General features: G+C 32.8%; 1 protein-coding gene across 17 annotated transcripts; it reads right to left on the bottom strand.

Moving 5' to 3' along the window:
• Nucleotides 1-2,910: 2,910 nt before the first annotated feature.
• LOC126723099 (TMV resistance protein N-like) lies at nt 2,911-15,127 on the bottom strand. Of its 17 annotated transcripts, none has more exons than XR_007654167.1 (9): nt 14,956-15,127; nt 14,181-14,261; nt 8,246-8,773; nt 6,877-7,966; nt 6,529-6,744; nt 5,549-6,418; nt 4,687-5,472; nt 4,304-4,415; nt 2,911-3,972 (listed from the first exon to the last, which is right to left on the bottom strand). XR_007654167.1 is itself a non-coding variant. In XM_050426375.1 (7 exons), exons 1-6 carry the CDS (start codon nt 9,373-9,375, stop codon nt 4,717-4,719), a joined length of 3,519 nt encoding a protein of 1,172 aa, XP_050282332.1. In that variant the 5' UTR covers nt 9,376-9,421; the 3' UTR covers nt 2,911-3,972; nt 4,687-4,716. The 17 variants fall into 17 exon arrangements, 2 of the variants coding, with proteins under 2 accessions (XP_050282332.1, XP_050282333.1); XR_007654168.1 differs by lacking the exon at nt 14,956-15,127 and adding an exon at nt 14,499-14,901; XR_007654160.1 differs by lacking the exons at nt 14,181-14,261; nt 14,956-15,127 and adding an exon at nt 9,317-9,421 and having other exon boundaries at nt 2,911-3,536; nt 3,744-3,972.
• Nucleotides 15,128-17,309: the final 2,182 nt, after the last annotated feature.

Raw genomic sequence — 17,309 nt, 5'->3', positions numbered from 1 at the left:
ATAATTGAGATCTAAGAACATAAGAACTTATTATTCAATGTTCTTCTTAAATCAAGAAATAAACCCAGCAACAACATCAAACCCAAAATCAAAGAGCAAACCCAGAATAAAAGAACATGAACATCAAAGAACATGAACATCAAACCTACAGGAAAAAAAAAAACGTGAACATCACCAAATCAAAGAGCAAAGAAATTTCGAAGAACATGAACATCAACCCAACAACTCATCCACTCCCAAACCAAACCATAATCAAAGAAATTTCAAATACCACAACAAGTTAATAACTCAAAAAACAAAAAGAAATTTCGAAATGTGAAATTCCCAGCAAACGCCAAAACCAAATCTCCAGTAAACCCCAAACCCCAAATGTTTAGAAACGATCATCGATCAAACCAACAAACCCTGCAATCCCAACCAACGAACCCAGTCGAACCCAGTACCCACCAACATCTCTTTCTCTAAACCCAGATCCGATCAAACCCAGTCAAACCTACCAACAATCATCGATCAAAGCCAAAGAGAAATCCCAGATCCCAGCAAACCCAGCACCCACCATCTCTTTCTCAAAACCCAGATCCAAAGAGAAAGCTGAAGAAGTAAACAAAAACCGAGCCAGCGAGCCAGAGGTTGGGATCATGAAGCAAGGTATCGCCTTTCACGATCTTCTTAATCGCGAAGGGGATCCAAACCAGGGTCGCGACCATGATGAAGCCCAATTGCTTGGTGGAGAGGAACGGAGGCCGGTGAATCAGACGGACGTTGAGCTTGGTCTTGGCCTGGACGAAATCGGCCATCGACTCGGCGAGTCGCGAAAAACGCCCTGGTCCATGTACTCCGATTGCTTCAAGGACTATTGTGGAGTGACGAGGCAGATGTGGAGGATTTTGAGCTGGAGCTCCGACTTGTCGTGGAGCTGGGTGGCGTCGAAGAAGATGAGGAGGTAGTAGGGTCTTGGGGTTTTTGTGGAGGTGAGGTAGAGATTTTGAGTTTTTGTGTGTTTGTTTCTGAAGAAAAATTTTGGGTTTTTTGTGTGTTTGATTCAAATCTGATGTATTTTTATGTTTTAAATTTTGTTTTTATGTTTTTTAATTTTGTTAAAATTAATAAATTAATTTTTTAAATTTATATGATGATGTGTCATGGGTGATGTGGCATTTTTATAATATTTTAATTCCTCCGGCTGCCACCTCAGCTATTTCCGTTGGTTGACTGACGGAAAGGACGAAAATAAACACACGTTAATTGGTTTAAGGACTAAAAGTGGAAAAAATAAAATGTAGAGACCAAAATGGAAAAAGGCCAAAACATAGGGACTAAAAGTGCATTTACGCCTAAATTTTACTTGAAATACCAAAAATTAATGTTACTCTTACCAATGCTAATAAACAAGACGATAATATAGGACTTGCTGTCTTAGAAGAACTCCCATAAAGGAAGAACAATTTAATTCTAAAATCAATTGTTTAAATTATAGTGTATCATAAAATATTCAGTATGACTTATTTATTATTATTATTATTATTATTATTATTATTAACTGGTGGTGAAAAGATTTGTCATTGCATAAATTTTGGTTCTTGATAGACTTTGTATTTTTATTCTTATTTTATTTACTAATCATAGTATAGAGAATCTTTTAAATATATAGAATATTTTGTTGCTAATAATAAAGGAAGGATAATGTAATTACACAATTTTATTTTTAGGGCAATAGTGAGAGTTATCAAGGCCACAGTTGACCAATTAAACTCTTTTTCTAATGCTTATTATGCGATAGAATGCGTTACAAAAAGTTTACTCAAGCCACAGGTGAGTTGTAAAGACGAAAAGTTCTCGCCGTAGTAACTCTTAAAATGCAATGATTACCGCGAAACTCAAAGCCACAAAGTAGCCTGAGCTCTGGAGCCTCTATTTTCTATTTTGTTTTGTTTTTTTTTTCAGAAACAAAAAGAAAAAAAAAAAAAATTGAGAGAATTCTTGTTTACTTGGTTAGGAACTTAAAACCTTAGTATTAGTACACTAAGCCAAAACTGAAAAGATTTAAAAAAAGAAAAAAGAAAGAAGAAAAAGAGAAATGTCGTGCTGTTTCAATCACTTAATTTCATCCATAGCAAAATGCAATGCAATGGGAATTAACCTTCCTCTAGTTAAAAAGAAAAATATGATTGAAAGAGCTTTATATCATTACCTTGTATTTGATAGTATATTGTGGCTGGAAGGTAGTTAAGTCAAAGCCAAGGCTAACAGTTTTGTAGTGATTAGTGAAGTCTGCTCAGTAGCTGCTTGTATATGATTGTAAGCATTTTTTTTTCCTCTTTAATATAATCACTTGTTCATCTAAAGAAAAATTATGAATTATGGTATGTCACACAGTATTTGATTGGGAGTTGCTGTGTCCAATACCCATGTCAAAACACAATGCTTTTGTCTCTATGTCCACAAGATAGAGATCACTTACAGAATTTGGCCTTAAAAGAGACCATTAGTCCTGCTATTGGGACAAACTGGTTCTATCATCTGAGTGCTAAAATCAACTCATAGACCTTTGCTGTCTTTTTCTGTGTAGTGGCCATATTTGTGCTTTCAGAGGTCAATACTAATCTGCGTCAAATAGGTGACTCTAGATCGAATGCTTGTAAGTGTATGTTGACATAGCAGCCCATCATCAGCAAAGAGTGAGTTCAGGTTTACTGTCCAGATTGCCCATATCTTGTTCTGGAGTTATTAAATGCTCCTTATTTCTTTGTAAAACTTTTAAGCTACATTACACATAATTGGTTAAATTTCTAGAGTTATCACATCTTTAAACTTGAAAATAACAAATTATATAGCTCAATGCACTAAAAAATACATTTGAAAAGGAAAAAAATAATTCATATGATAATGAGATAATCAACACAAAACATATAAAATGGAAATGGAAATTGAACATAATTATAGAGATGGAAACAGAACTATACAGGAATTTTTACACAGACACAAATCTTTCCCCAATGTCTTAAATTGTTAGTGATTGCATGCATAAGAGCTATCTAGTAATAGAGTTACAAACCCAAAAAATGTTAAAAGAGTTTGAAGCAAGAGTAGCCAGGGACCTAGCCTCTGCAGTGACTCCTATGCACAGCATATATGTACACCATTGGTGCTCTCCAACTTCCTTGCACTTTTAGCCATCAATCAGGGCAGCAAGTTGCCAAGGAACCTTCTTCTTTCCCAAATAGAATTCCTCCATTCTTCTACTAACCAGAACAAATCTGTAAAAACCAAGCTGTAGAGCCTTAGTTAATGCTTCTCAAACAGCAAGGCATCTAGCCGCCATTCAGTTGCATATGACAGAACTGCAACAGCCTGCAAAAATTTTCTTCCCACCACATGATTTAGCTACATAGGCAAAACAACCTCATTCGCAGCTTCTCTGCCAGTGCCCCTCAACTGTCAGCAATACTGGCAATCCCTCCGCAACTGGACACACCCGCCTTAGTCTGCTGCAGTTATTCTGATCCACATGTTGTGCATCATAGGCTTGTGCATACCTACAATCCAAAGCTTTACTGAGCATTAGCACATCGTAAGTACACTGTTTTGCACCCTCAATCATCACTGTGTTGAGGTTATACAACAAGTCCCACATGTTAGTTATGACAAGATAATCTAGAGAACATCACATATTCCGGCTTATGAAAATCTAGATCTTCCATTTACTGAGTAAATTACTGCTTCCAAGAGCAAGGGTAAATGACCTCAGTTCTAAGTGTCTAATCTGACCAAAATCATACAGCCCAAGCAAGAATGCGCTACAAGAATAAATGATCCAACTTCTCTTCCTTAATGAAAAAAGACACTTGGTTTCACTCACTATGTTTGTGTTGTATGAGGCCATGTCAGATTTTCAGTAATTCCACAGCTTGAGATAGGGATGGCTAAAATTTAATCAGCCACTTCTGGAGAGTACAGCTCTCTAATCAGATCCTGTTTTTGTGTAAAAGTGTAAAGACAAGGTTAAATAAATGTTAACAGTTGTAGCTTCTTTCGACTTCGTTAAGGGATTCCTAAAATATATAATTGAAAAAGACTAGTACAGATAAACACAAAGTTGAATGTTTTAATAAAAGTGTAGGATCTTTCCACTATGAAATATGACTAAACTTAAATTCTGGACATAACATATCAAAATAAAATTGTAGGATCTTTCTTTCCACTATGAAATATAATACAACAAAACCAAGCGGAAAAATATGAGAAAACTTAAATTCTGGATGTAATGCATCAAAACAACGGTAACAACTAGAGTGGGGCTTACCAATTAAAGCAGGATACCTTCTATATTTTTCAACCTTGTCTGCACAGTTGCTTGCCTGCTTGAATATGCACAGAATGCAGAATGGCCCAGAATAACACGCACATTAAATTAACTAGGTGTACAAATATGTGTTATTTGACCAAGGAAAAAGACCAGATGAGAGTTGGAATTAGTGTTAATAATGAAACTAAAGCTCAGCTAGCAAAATTATATTTTGAGGTTCAAATTAATTAAGTAAAAGCGTCCAAAGGAAAAGGGGAAAAAGATAATGCAGAGCAACCAAAAAACAAAGGAATATATTTGAATTCATTGACTTTTAGAGTATTTGAACCTACTTTTCAAATTCCATCAACAATAATAAAAAAAAAAATCCAATGACTTACAGAGTATTTGAACCGATTTTCTAAATTCCATCAACCTTCCAAGTCACTTTCACTAGATTTCTGCCAATCACTGAGCTCCTCACTGCATTCCAAGTACTCCTCACAATCAGATTCACCATAGGCCATAAATTCTATGAATCTTTCATTCCTTTGTGGGTGTGGTAGCTCACTAGGTCCAGCCCCATCATAATCGTCATGGGTTTGCTTTGCTTTGTTACCTTCTGCTTCCACCACTGAATTATGATGGAGAACACCCAAGTCCTCGTAAGGAATGATGCTGGTGTTGTTATTCTGAGCCACAATTTGGTTGAGATCTTCTATGTCTTTCTTGTATACCATACGGAACCCACATTTCTTCACCATCGTTGTTCGACCACGGGGTTCAATTTTAATGCCAATCTGACCAAATTCATTTTCTTCAAATTCCTTCAGTAATTTTATGTCCTCCTCGATGAAGTATTGAGGAAGCCAATAAAATAGCCACATATGATCTGATAAAGCAACTATGCTTAAAGGGCCTATTGTATCATTCATTTCTTCTCCATTGACTATCAATCGACAGGTGAGGTCATTGTCATAGCAATTATCGATCCAGTGATCTTGAACACATGAAAATACAATGCAAACAGCAATGCCCATCCACTCATCACACAAATGAGAAGAAGTTTCCACTTTTATATTCACTTCAACCCCTATGCTTTGATGGCTAAACCATTTCGGAATTACACTTCCAGGAATAACAATGTTATAACTATTATGATACACTTGGCAATTAAGAGAGAGTCCCTGAAACATACAAAGCAAGTTGTTTATAACACACACAGAGAGAGAGAGAGAGAGAGAGAGAGAGAGAGAGAGAGACCTGAAGGTGCTTTCTTATCATTGTAAAAAACATGTCAATGACACCTTGATTGTCAGTCAGTTTACTGCAATTTGTAACAAAAAGCTCTACCTCACATATAGAATTAGGTTTTAGTAGATCTGGTATTGTTTCTAGTGAGGTACAACCATATCCCCCGATAGCTCCGATACTTAATGGAAGCTTTGGCAATGATCGAAGACTCTTACAATTCTCCAACATCATTTTTCTCAAATTACATAGATGATCGATGCTGTCAGGAAGACAAACAAAACTATTTTCACTTAAATCTATTTCTGTTAAAGAGATTAAGCAACCAATGTCATCAGGGATTTCCCTGAGATTGCAGTCTCTTAAATTCAATTCGGTCAAAGAACACAAACCCAATAGAGAGGACAATCCCACAGGATGTGGACTTTTTGGCATTGAATAAAAAGGGAGGAGATCATACCAAGATGGAGATTTAAATGATGATAACCCCTTACATCCATCGAAAGATAGCACTTTAAGATTCTTTAAGAGACCAATGGAAGAAGGAATCTCTTTTATAGCAGTTCCATCCAAGTAAAGCTTCAATACACGTTGCATGTTTTCTCCAAATTCTGGAATTTTTTTAATTTTTGAGCAGTCGGAAAGAATAAGAGTTTCAAGAGACTCCATTTCAAACTTGTTTGGAAGAGATGTTAGGTTTTTGCAGCCTTTTAGACTAAGAAAAGTTAGCTTTTTGAGAACTACAATGGATGGGTGCACCCTGGATAAATTTAAACAATCTTCAAGAACCAATTTCTCAAGGAACGGGACTTCGGTGAAGACAGGGGTTTCAATAAGTTTCAGAGGCTTGCTTATTCGGATCGATTTTAACCTCTGAAATGACTATTAAAAAAAAAAAAAAAAATTTAGCTTCCGCAAAACCTTATATTTTAAGGAAACCTAAAAATAAATAAATAAATAAAAATAAAGTTGCATACAAGTACCTAAATTACCTTTGATTGGAAACTTGATGGAAAATACTTTGAAGGGTACTTGTCCCAGTCAAGAATTCTTAAGCTATTAGGAAGATGTTTGGGATCATGCAAAAGGTAAACATTATTGATTATGAGTAATTTAAGATGTTGCATCTTTGAGAATGATTCAGGATTCCAATGTGCCTCTTTTGGTGTAGACAACTTTAGAACAATGCCTTGAATTGCTTCTGTGTCCTAATAATCATGAACAAAATGGATTAGTGGCATGCGAATGTACTATTACAATATTACCTAAACTACCGTAAGTTAAACTCTTTTGAATAAAATAATAGGGTACATGTCTAAGTTTTCTAAATAACCACTCACCATATTTTTTGTAAGTACATCATCAACATCCTCAAGCAACCACAGTTTGCTACGTTTTCCAGGCTCTTTAGGGCACTCTTGATAAACTATGTTCCTACCCATTTCTTGTAGTAAATCATGCATCCATAACTTAGTTTCATCCATTTTTACAAGAGATTTATCTACAAGAACCCCTAAACCAATATCAGGGTAAAGGCCGAGATAATCTAGGATTTCTACTATGTCATTTTTTATCCGATTATTAAAGAAACATGCAATATGTAGAAATATTTCCTTCTCTACTTCATCTAGTCCATCAAAACTTATTTTAAGTACTTGGAGAATTTCACTTTTAGGAAATTCTTTAAGCCTATTTAATGTACTTTTCCATTGATCAATATCTCTACTAAACAAAAAGGAACCCAAAATCTCAATAGCCAAAGGAAGACCTTTAGTATATTGTATAACATCCTTACACAGCTCTAGATAATCTTTGGGAGGATGGTCATTAGTAAAAGCTTTCAAACTTAAAAGATGAAGAGCTTCATCATCATTCAATCCTTTAACTTCGTATATTTCATCTACTTTAAGTAGACGAAGTAAATGCTTATCCCTTGTTGTTATGATAACTCTACTACCAGAACCAAACCAATTACCCTTCCCAACTAACTTTTTCAACTGGTCTAAATGATTTACATCATCAAGAACGAGAAGAATTCTTTTATGACGTAATCTATTCTTGATCACGAAAAGTCCTTCCTCAACATCTTGTATTGTCATACATTCATTTAATATTTTTCTAATAAGTAGTTGTTGCAATGGAATTAAACCATCTTTTTCACAAACCTCCCTAACATTACGGAGAAAGCAACAACCTTCAAACTTCTTCGAAACCATATCAAAAACAACTCTAGCAAGAGTTGTTTTACCTATTCCCCCCATCCCCCAAACCCCTATAATGCGAACATCATTAAACCCTGTAGCTAAACATGACTCCAATTCTTTCACTCTAGATTTTATTCCTACAAGGTCTTCAATATCTTCCAAGAATGGATAACTCAATTTATGCCATAACTCTCCCACAATATTTTGGATAAGTTGTGCCTCAGACCTGCAATGAAGAGAGAATGATATTTAGTAAGCACCACCTATAAATAAGACCAAAAAAGAAAGTAGACAACCAATGTTCTATTTTGTTGGCTAAAAACAAGAAAATGTAAATGGTGCAAAAAATTGAAAAAAAAAAATGAAAATTAATTAGATCAAGTCAAAATATAAAAAAAGTATGAACATCTATGTCACTTTACTTTAAAGTTTAAAATAAGGCTTAAGAAAATAAGAGTATTTACTTGAACATTTTCAGAGTAACTAGTATGTCAAATTGGATTACCTATCAAGTAGGTGCCACCCTTTGAGATTTGCCACTTCCCTTAAAGCAGCTCTCCATGTATTCACATTCTCTATATAGTCCTTGAAACATTCTTCATGTATAGAAAAGGCTTGGGCAAAAGAGCCTGTTTGTTTTCGTACATTTGATGGATCCACATCATAAAATATTGGAAATACCGTTGTTTTCATCTCTTTCATGCATTCAATGATCTTTACAAGTTCATCTAAACACCATGTTGAAGTTGCATAGTTTTTTGAGAGAATAACAATCGCAAATCTTGATTCTTCTATTGCTTTCAAGAGCTCTGGTGAAATAGATTTTCTTATCTCAAGTTTTTCCTCATCTCTAAAGGTGATTATGCCCTTTTGTCTCAAAGCAACATATAGATGGTCTGTAAAACTATTGCGGGTGTCCTCACCTCTAAAACTAAGAAAGACATCATATTTCCACTGTGGCGTTGAAGATGACGAAGGGGAGGCCTTTTGAGTGCTAATGGAAGACATTGGAAATATGTTGGCAAATCTTGAACTACAATAAAGATGATAAAAAAAAAAAGCGCTTTCAATTAAAATTGAAAGAAAAATTATAAGGAAAAAAATAGAGAAGAAGAAAACAATTTGGTGTGGAATTTTCATTTCTTGGAGTGAGTGAAAGTGTAGAACAAAAGAGATGAAAACTCCATGAGAAAAATTTGATGTGGAATTTTCATTTCTTGTTTAGTTCTTAGTTTTGAATAGAAAATTAATTATTTATCTAAAACCTCAGTTTTTCCATGATGAAAACTCCTTTGCCAATTGATTGATATAATCAAAAGAAATCAAGAAGTAAGCGAGCTAAAATCTAGAGAGAGAGAAAGAGAGAGAGTATTTTTTAAAGAGTGAGAATATCTACATATATAACATGAAAAGTTGAAACAATGTCATTTGTGACACCTATAAGAAGTTAGAAGGTAATTTTTTTTTGAGTAAACAGTAATACTTATTAGAATACACACGAAAAAGTAATACTAGTGTTTTAAACTAAGTTTATAATACATTACATAACCAAAATACAACTACAAAAGGGCCTAACCTTTGTAGTTGTAGACTGAGGTTATAAATAGCGGACACTAGAGCAATTGACCCAATCATCCGTGGATCGTGATCAAGGGTTAAACAGAAATAATTGATAAAAAAAAAAAATTATTAGAGCAATTTAAGCATCATTTGTGACACCTACAAGAAGTTTGAAGGCTGATGATTTAAGAAAATTGAACCAAGCATCTGAGATCAAGGGAAAAAAAAAATCAATAAATGGAAATAATTAATGATAAACAAATTTATTAGAGCAAATTAAGGGTCAATTGACCTCCGGGCCTAGTTGCCCAAGAGGTACCCAGTTCCTCAAGTAACCTCTAGCTCGGGGGTTCGATCCCCCGAATAAATAATTACCCAGCAAAATATTAAGGGTCAATTGTGCACATTTAATGTATAAGGAATGTTGGTGAGACATTTTTGCATTTAATTGATATAAAAACATTAATTTTTGTTTTTTGTTTTTGAGAAGAAAGACTTAAATTTTTTTTTTTTGAAACAAACATACACACAAGGGGAGAGAGAAATGGGTTTTAACATAGACACACCCCAAACTTTACTCAAAAACCATAGTGATATAAATTTTTGTTGATATCATATAAAGGCATGGTAAATTGAATATATAAAATATTACTTCAACTAAAAAAATGTTTTTTTTTTTTGAAAATTTGATTATTCATATGCTCATTTCAAAATTGATGATGACACATTAACCTGGAGTACGCCAATCCAAACGTAAAAATACAAAACATTGGCATTAATCTCAAAATAATACTAACAATCATTTGTAAGCAATTTAAAAAATCAATAGTTGGTGTAAATTCTATCTACAAACAAAATGCACTGAAAAAAAAAAAACGAGAGAGAGAGAGAGAGAGAGAGAGAGAGCTTTGATAGTGTAGATTAAAAACAGAAATGCAAAGGTGGAACAAATTTAACCCAATACAATTTTTAAGTTTGCTGCTATAAGAGAGACAAAAAAAGAACATATTTAAATATGAAAATATGTAGAAGAGATAAAACGTGTTACCAATAAGGCAGTGAGGAAGTTGAAAAGGTTGGGGAAGAGGAGGAGACATTGTATGTTTAAGTAATCGAATGTAATTGTAATTGTCAAAATAATGATATTATATTACTAGTCTCTGCACAGATTGCGCGTAGGCTCTTCTATTTTTTTGGAATTTGGGTAAAAGTTAATAATTTGCATCCATTATAATTTGGAAATATATATATTTTTTATTTTTCAAACAAAAAAAAAATGATAAAATTTAGAGATAAGTATTAAGTAATAACTGTAAAATAAGATGAAAATGAGGGGAAAGAAGGCTAAATTTCAGAAGTTTTCTTTATTTTATATTTTTAAATTTTTTTAAATTGGGGTGTTTTACTTTTATTCGGATGAAAAAGGAATAAAAAATGATAAATTTTAGGGAATAAAAAGATGAACGTGAAGGGAAAAAATTCTAAAATTTAAGAGTTCTCATTTTGAATTCAAAATTAAATTTGTTATTTGATATTTATGATTCTATTTCTAAGAGAAGTTACCCTTCATTAATGAGGGTATTTTTGAACCACAAAACAGTCTTATTTAAAGAGTGAAATCCTCTTATAAATAGTATAAATAAGAATAAGTCTCACTAATACCTCTTTTTTACCAAAAACAAAAGTCTCACTAATTCCCTAAAATAAATATAAAGAAATGTAAAAAGATAAACATTATGGAATTTCCATATACATTTGCAAGCTATAAACGTATGGTTGTAGACTTTCGGGTTTGGTCCTAATTATTATACATTTAATTATGGACCTAAAATAAAAATATAAAAAATAATATCATACACCCATTTTTGCTATAGATATATAAGTTTAAATTTGATGTGTCAAAAAAGTGGGATAAAAACTCAATTAAATGAGATATTTAAGAAAGAAAGACTTAAATATCTCATTTAATTGAGTTTCCCCCCCCCCCCCCCCCCAAAAAAGGAGATATTTAAGTGTCATATATAATTGTCCTAATTTAAATATTGGTGGAATTAATAGTGAACATTTAAGAGCATATTTTTTACCACTCTTGGCGTGATAGTCACTTCACAAGAACACAAATATTCAATTAGATTAGGTAAGAGTAGAATTCTATCTCAGAGATATATATATATCTCTGAGATAGAATAAAGAGCATAGTTTTTATTTCTATTTAGGGTAAATTGCAAATTAGCCTTTAAAGTTTGGGGATAATTGGATTTTACATCTTGAAGTTTTAAAATTTGGATTTTAGCCCCTAAAGTTTGGTGATGTCTGGATTTTACACTCTAATGTTTCAGAATTTGGATTTTACCTCCTATATTTTAGAAGTGTTTGGATTTTGCTCCCTAAAGTATTGGGGTTTTTGGATTTTACACCTTAAAATTTCAGAATTTGGAGGTGTAAAATCCAAACAGCCCAAAACTTTAGGGGGTAAAATCCAAATTTTGAAACGTCAGAGTTTAAAATCCAAACACCCCAAACTACAAGGGGTAAAATCCAAATTCTAAAACTTTAAGGTGTAAAATCCAATCACCACCAAACTTTTGGGGTGTAATTTGGAATTTACCCTTCTATTTATTATTGATACATGACAAACATATTCTATTTATTATTGGCACACGGCAAACATATTGACATATACAAATAATTATTTGACACGTGGGTTCCAATTAACTCAACTGGTAAAGTCTCTAATGGGTTCAATTTCTGCTTACACCAAAAACTGATTGGTGTCTTGATCTGATGATAAAGAGCTATCATCAGGAGCGGACACCATAGGTTGAAACTCTCTCTAAAAAAAATATATATATATATTTAACACATGGTGTTGGTGTCTTGATCTGATGATAAAGAGCTATCATCAGAAGCGGACACCATAGGTTGAAACTCTCTCTTAAAAAAAAAATATATATATATATATTTAACACATGGTGTTGGTGTCATGTTCTATTTATTATTGACACATGGCAAACATATTGAGATGTACAAATAATTGTTTTCAATTAATGAATCCAACATAAAATTACAATCCAACAAAATTGTTGATATATGACCCCTAAAAAAAACATACAAAAATAGAGAGCACATATTAAATATAAGAAAAAAAAACATTAAATGGCAGGCAACGTTGGTATTGTACCGTTTGTGTATGATTAAAAAGCTTTTACTTTCTTTTAAAAGAGAAAAACATATAAGAAAGGCTCTCAACATTAGCAGGTACTATTAATCACCAATAATATCGTTTAATTTAAAAAATGTATTTTCTTAAAAAAAAGAAAAGAAAAGAGTTGTAGTAATAGTCACAACAATTGCTAGGAATAATTAATCTTACATGGAAGAAATGGGATTGAGAAAAATGAAGCTAAACTGTCCTAGGACAGTAGGAGTTTCAAATTTCAATTAACTAGTCGCTAACTCGTGCGATGCACGGGAAAATTATTAAATACGATTTAAAAAAATATATATTTTTATTAATTTGTTTTTGCTATTGACAATGTTTTCTATTGTAATAGTTTGAAAATTTATTATAAGACAAAGTTTAACATGACTACATATTTTGAAAATCTAATCGTTGATTGCAAGTTTTTTATGATAACATAAATAACTTACATTATATAAAGTCAAATATGAAATTCAACTCCAAATTGTAGACTTAACTTGTAAACTAAATGACTGAGTTCATTTGATAGGAGTACTTAGACTTTGAAATTATTATTAATTAATAACTTTGAAAATCATGGTTCTCCCACTCTCCTTCATCTCTAGATTAAATTCGATGTAAAATTCCACCTCCTTTATGGTTCCTTTGAACCAAAACAACACAATTGCTGAATGTATATTTGAAGGCACACTACAGACTATAGTATATAAAAGCTAACCTCTCTTTTTTTTTTTTTTTTTTTTTTTTCTCTTTTTGCATCAATTAGTATGTAAAAAGCTACTCAAACATATCATTACCAGAATAGACTCTTTTTTTTTTTATGATAAGTATTACCAGGGAATAGACATAGCATAAAATTGGGTCAAGAAGGTGAAATCAACCAAGCTTTCACTGTTATTGGCAATATCATGGATTACTTACCTTCACACTCACTCTGGGTGATTAGTGTTGTGTCAGCGACTCAGCACCAAATAGTAGAATGGTCTTTTATTGGGAGCAACAAAACATACAAAAGCTATAGTCGCTACTTGGGTAGTTCAGATAGCCTATTAACAAAATCGTATTGTAGGGGCTGTGAGCTATGGCTTCACTGGCTTGTGAGTAAGGTTCAATTTGCAAGGGCGGCCAAGTATTTAGGTTTTATGTTTGTGACCGTGTGGGTCTCAGGTTTTCAGTTTAGGGTTTTTCAGAAACAAAGTCATGAAATTATGTAGTTGGGTTTTCAAAGGTGTATCGTGTGGTTTTTACTTAGTAAATTAAATAATTTTAAAAATTAATATTAGGTGTAAAATTATGGAGAAAGCATACTTTAGATTTTGTCGAATAGGGGAAAAAGAAAGAAGTTTAAGTAAAACGTAAAACATAAAAGGTAAAATAAAAAGAAAAATAAAATAATGCTGACGTGGAAAATTGTAGGAACTTCAAAAGTTTCGGTTTTATATATATATATAGATGAATCCAACATAGAATTACCATCTAACAAAATTGTTGATATATGACCCCTAAAAAAAAATACAAAAAAAGAGAGCACATATTAAATATAAGAAAAACAAACATTAAATGGGAGGCAACGTTGGTATTGCACAGTTTGTGTTTGATTAAAAAGCTTTTACTTTCTTTAAAAAATAAAAAATAAAAACAATGTAATACTAATACAGGCAACCAAGACAAAAAAAACCTGGGCACTTTGTATCTTGATTATCACTCTGCCCTCACGGTGACTCCTAGCCTCTTTTGCCTATTTTCCAGCACAAAAAACCTGTCCACATGAAGCCCAGTGATCCAATCACCAACATCAATCAACACAACAATCATAAAAAATGTAAGACTACAAGCAAATTGAAAGAGGAAATTCAAGATGCATCTCAAAAATAAGTTTATGGCATTAAAATACCAGAGTCCTAAACAGAGAATAAATATCAAAACATGATAACATGATGTGACACGTTTAATGTTTTGAACTTGGTATTAGAAACGAATAGTAAAAGTAACCTACTCAAGTTTAACAAAAACCAACTGCAAATCGCAAAATTCTCATCGATAGACAGATTGTCAGTGGCTGTTGAAAAGATGATGATGGTAGTGTACACTACCATGTAGAGATTGAGAAAAGACGATGATGGTGGTGTAGAGAAAAAGAATAGCATTAAACACTGTTATACCCCCAATTTTCTTTCCTATGTTTTCCATCATTCCTAAATTCCACCCAACCAAACACAGTGTAAGAGAAAAGAACGTTTGTAATTTAACAATCACAGTTGGGATAAGTGGAGAAATTCAGATACTATAAAACAAAAGTGAAACACAAAATCCAGGATGAAATCTTTATGTTGCTCCCCTTTCACTCTACTTTCTCATCATCCAAATAGAAGTTGAAACACAAACTAAATAAAATTAAAAAAAAAAAAAAAAAAAAATCACACAAAGCATTGCATAAGATAAAAAGAGAGGACCTTGAGAAGAGGAATCACGTTGTCAAGGTCGAGGAGACGAATATAGGCTTGGACAATTGGTGGGAAAAAACTTTCCGTGTGCTCAGTTTGAGAAGAAAAAAATAGTAGAGAGACAATAATTGAAGAGGCAAACTTTTAGTATTGAGTTGGAGAGTTGAGGAAAGTTGTAGGAGGTTTCGTAATTGGAATTAATGGCTTTACACTTTATTTTGCTTTTTTATCAACTTTTTAATTTACTTGCTTTAGTGGAATTTTTTTTTTTTTTTTTAGATAAGTACTTTGGTGAAAATTTGATGACAATTATTCCTAGATTAGTTTTAGGACTATAAATTATTTCATAATTTTTTTCACCACAATTTTGATATGACAGATTATAAGTTGTTAACTATCTCTTACCCTTAGATCTATTATTTTTTTTCACTAATTACACTTTATCATGTCATAATTATAATAAAAAATCTTATTCCTACACATTATTCCTTCAAGAAAAGAGAGAAGAATACTAACTTCTTGGTGGCCACCGCCAGCTATAAAGTCATGTTGATTATATTGCTTTTTGACAAACAACAAAGCTATATATTGCTTTTTTTCCCATCTATTCATAAATCAGATGTCATTGTGATGTGAGAGCATTTTCAGCCGGTTATCTAAATTTTTATATTGTTTAGACAATAAAAAGTGACATTTAATTTTTACCTATCTATTTTTTCAAATATATTTTTCAACAGATTCTTTATCCTTTTTCTCCATCTTATTTAAATATTATTTCTTCATTCATTCTTTATTATTTTTTTATCATCATTTATTCTTCCTATATTAATTCCCAACAATTATATTTTTTAATAAAAAGTGTTATATCCACAACATTTTTCACAATATTTTTACAAGAATCACATCAAAATCTTATGTGGAAAGTTGTTACTAGTTCTAATTTAAACCCATCGCTGAAATTATTTTTTTACTCACCAATATTAGTTAATAACAATCTATTACTTAAAATTTATTGTGAAAATATTGTGGTAGCATTTCTTAATTGCCATTTCTTATTTTTTATATTATTTTTCCTTTCTTAATTTCATCCATATGTTTTTTTTTCCCTTGGTTTTTTCTCCACCACACACGGATCCCATCCTATCTCTATCTACCCTTCTTTTTCTTTTTCTAGTTCATTCCGGATAATTTCTTCCGCTCTCTCTCTCTCTCTTTCTTTCTCTAGCTCTCTCTTTTTTTACTTTTTCTATTTCTACTTGATTCTAGAACACTCTCTCCCTCTATCTCACACAAATCAATTCTCTCTCATACACACATAGATCACCGTAGAGAAGTGGAGATCGGCGTTCAACAAGTTTTTTTTTGTTTTTTGTTTCTGGTTTGATTAGTTTTATGGTGAAAAACACATTTTAGTCATTACATTTTCAGATGATTCCCATTTTAGTCCCTACATTTTATTTTTACTGCTTTTAGTTCATATCCTAAAAAACGCTTCCAGTTTTGGTCTCTGCCGTTACATCAGAAATGGAGAAAGCTAACGTGGCAAATGGCAGGAATAAATAATACTAAATTAATGTCCATGTGGCCTAAATTAATAATAAAAAATGTTTTTTGGCATTAAAAAATGCCACGTCAACATTTAAATTAAAAAAATTAATTTATTAATTCTAACTAAATAAAAAAATTAAAAACAGAATTAAAAACTAAAAATCATATGAATTAAGATCTAAGTGTGTCTTGAACAAGAACAACAAGAACACAAACCCATATCCAAGAATACAAACCCACGCCCCAAATCACAAACCCATGGCTGACCTGTGACTGCCCTCAAATCACAACCACAAATCCACCGGAATCTGCCACATAACTATCAACAATCCACCACAAATCCAAAACAATAAACGCATCCACTACCCACACAAACCCATTGGAGCAAACTACCCCACCCAAATTTGATTTAAAAAAAAAAAACTTAGCTAGTCCAGCCACCATTCCTCTCCGATTTGAGTATGAAACCCATCACCAAACTTCGATTTGTGAATGAAACCCACCACCAAACTCTGATCTGTGCCATCACTGAAAACCACCACCAAACTCCAATCTTAGCCACTGAAACCCACCACCAAACTTCAATCCAGCCACAAACCATTACCGATCCAGCCATCGAACGATCATGCAACCCATCATCGACCGACCCAAACTCCAACCACAACCACCGACCCAAACTCCGATCTGTGCCATCACCAAAACCCACAACCTAAAATCGTGAGGATCACGAGGGAGGGTTGAGAGAGAAAAGAGTTTCGGAGATTGAGGCCAGGGAAAAGTGTAGAGAGTTGAGAGATGAGAGTTTTGGAGTTTTG

The sequence above is a fragment of the Quercus robur genome, chromosome 4 (assembly GCF_932294415.1).
Source record: "Quercus robur chromosome 4, dhQueRobu3.1, whole genome shotgun sequence".
In the NCBI taxonomy this organism is placed as follows: domain Eukaryota; kingdom Viridiplantae; phylum Streptophyta; class Magnoliopsida; order Fagales; family Fagaceae; genus Quercus; species Quercus robur.
The sequence above is the reverse complement of the archived record's forward strand: the minus strand, read 5'-3'. Positions and strand labels throughout refer to the sequence as shown.

Coding starts and splice junctions, on each gene's coding strand:
- LOC126723099 (XM_050426375.1), bottom strand. CDS start 9,375: ATGATTGGGTCAATTGCTCTAGTGTCCGCTATTTATAACCTCAGTCTA. Junction 8,774..9,316: donor CTCAGTCTACAACTACAAAG/GTTAGGCCCTTT, acceptor TCTTTATTGTAG/TTCAAGATTTGCCAACATAT. Junction 6,419..6,528: donor CATCAAGTTTCCAATCAAAG/GTAATTTAGGTA, acceptor TTTTTTTAATAG/TCATTTCAGAGGTTAAAATC.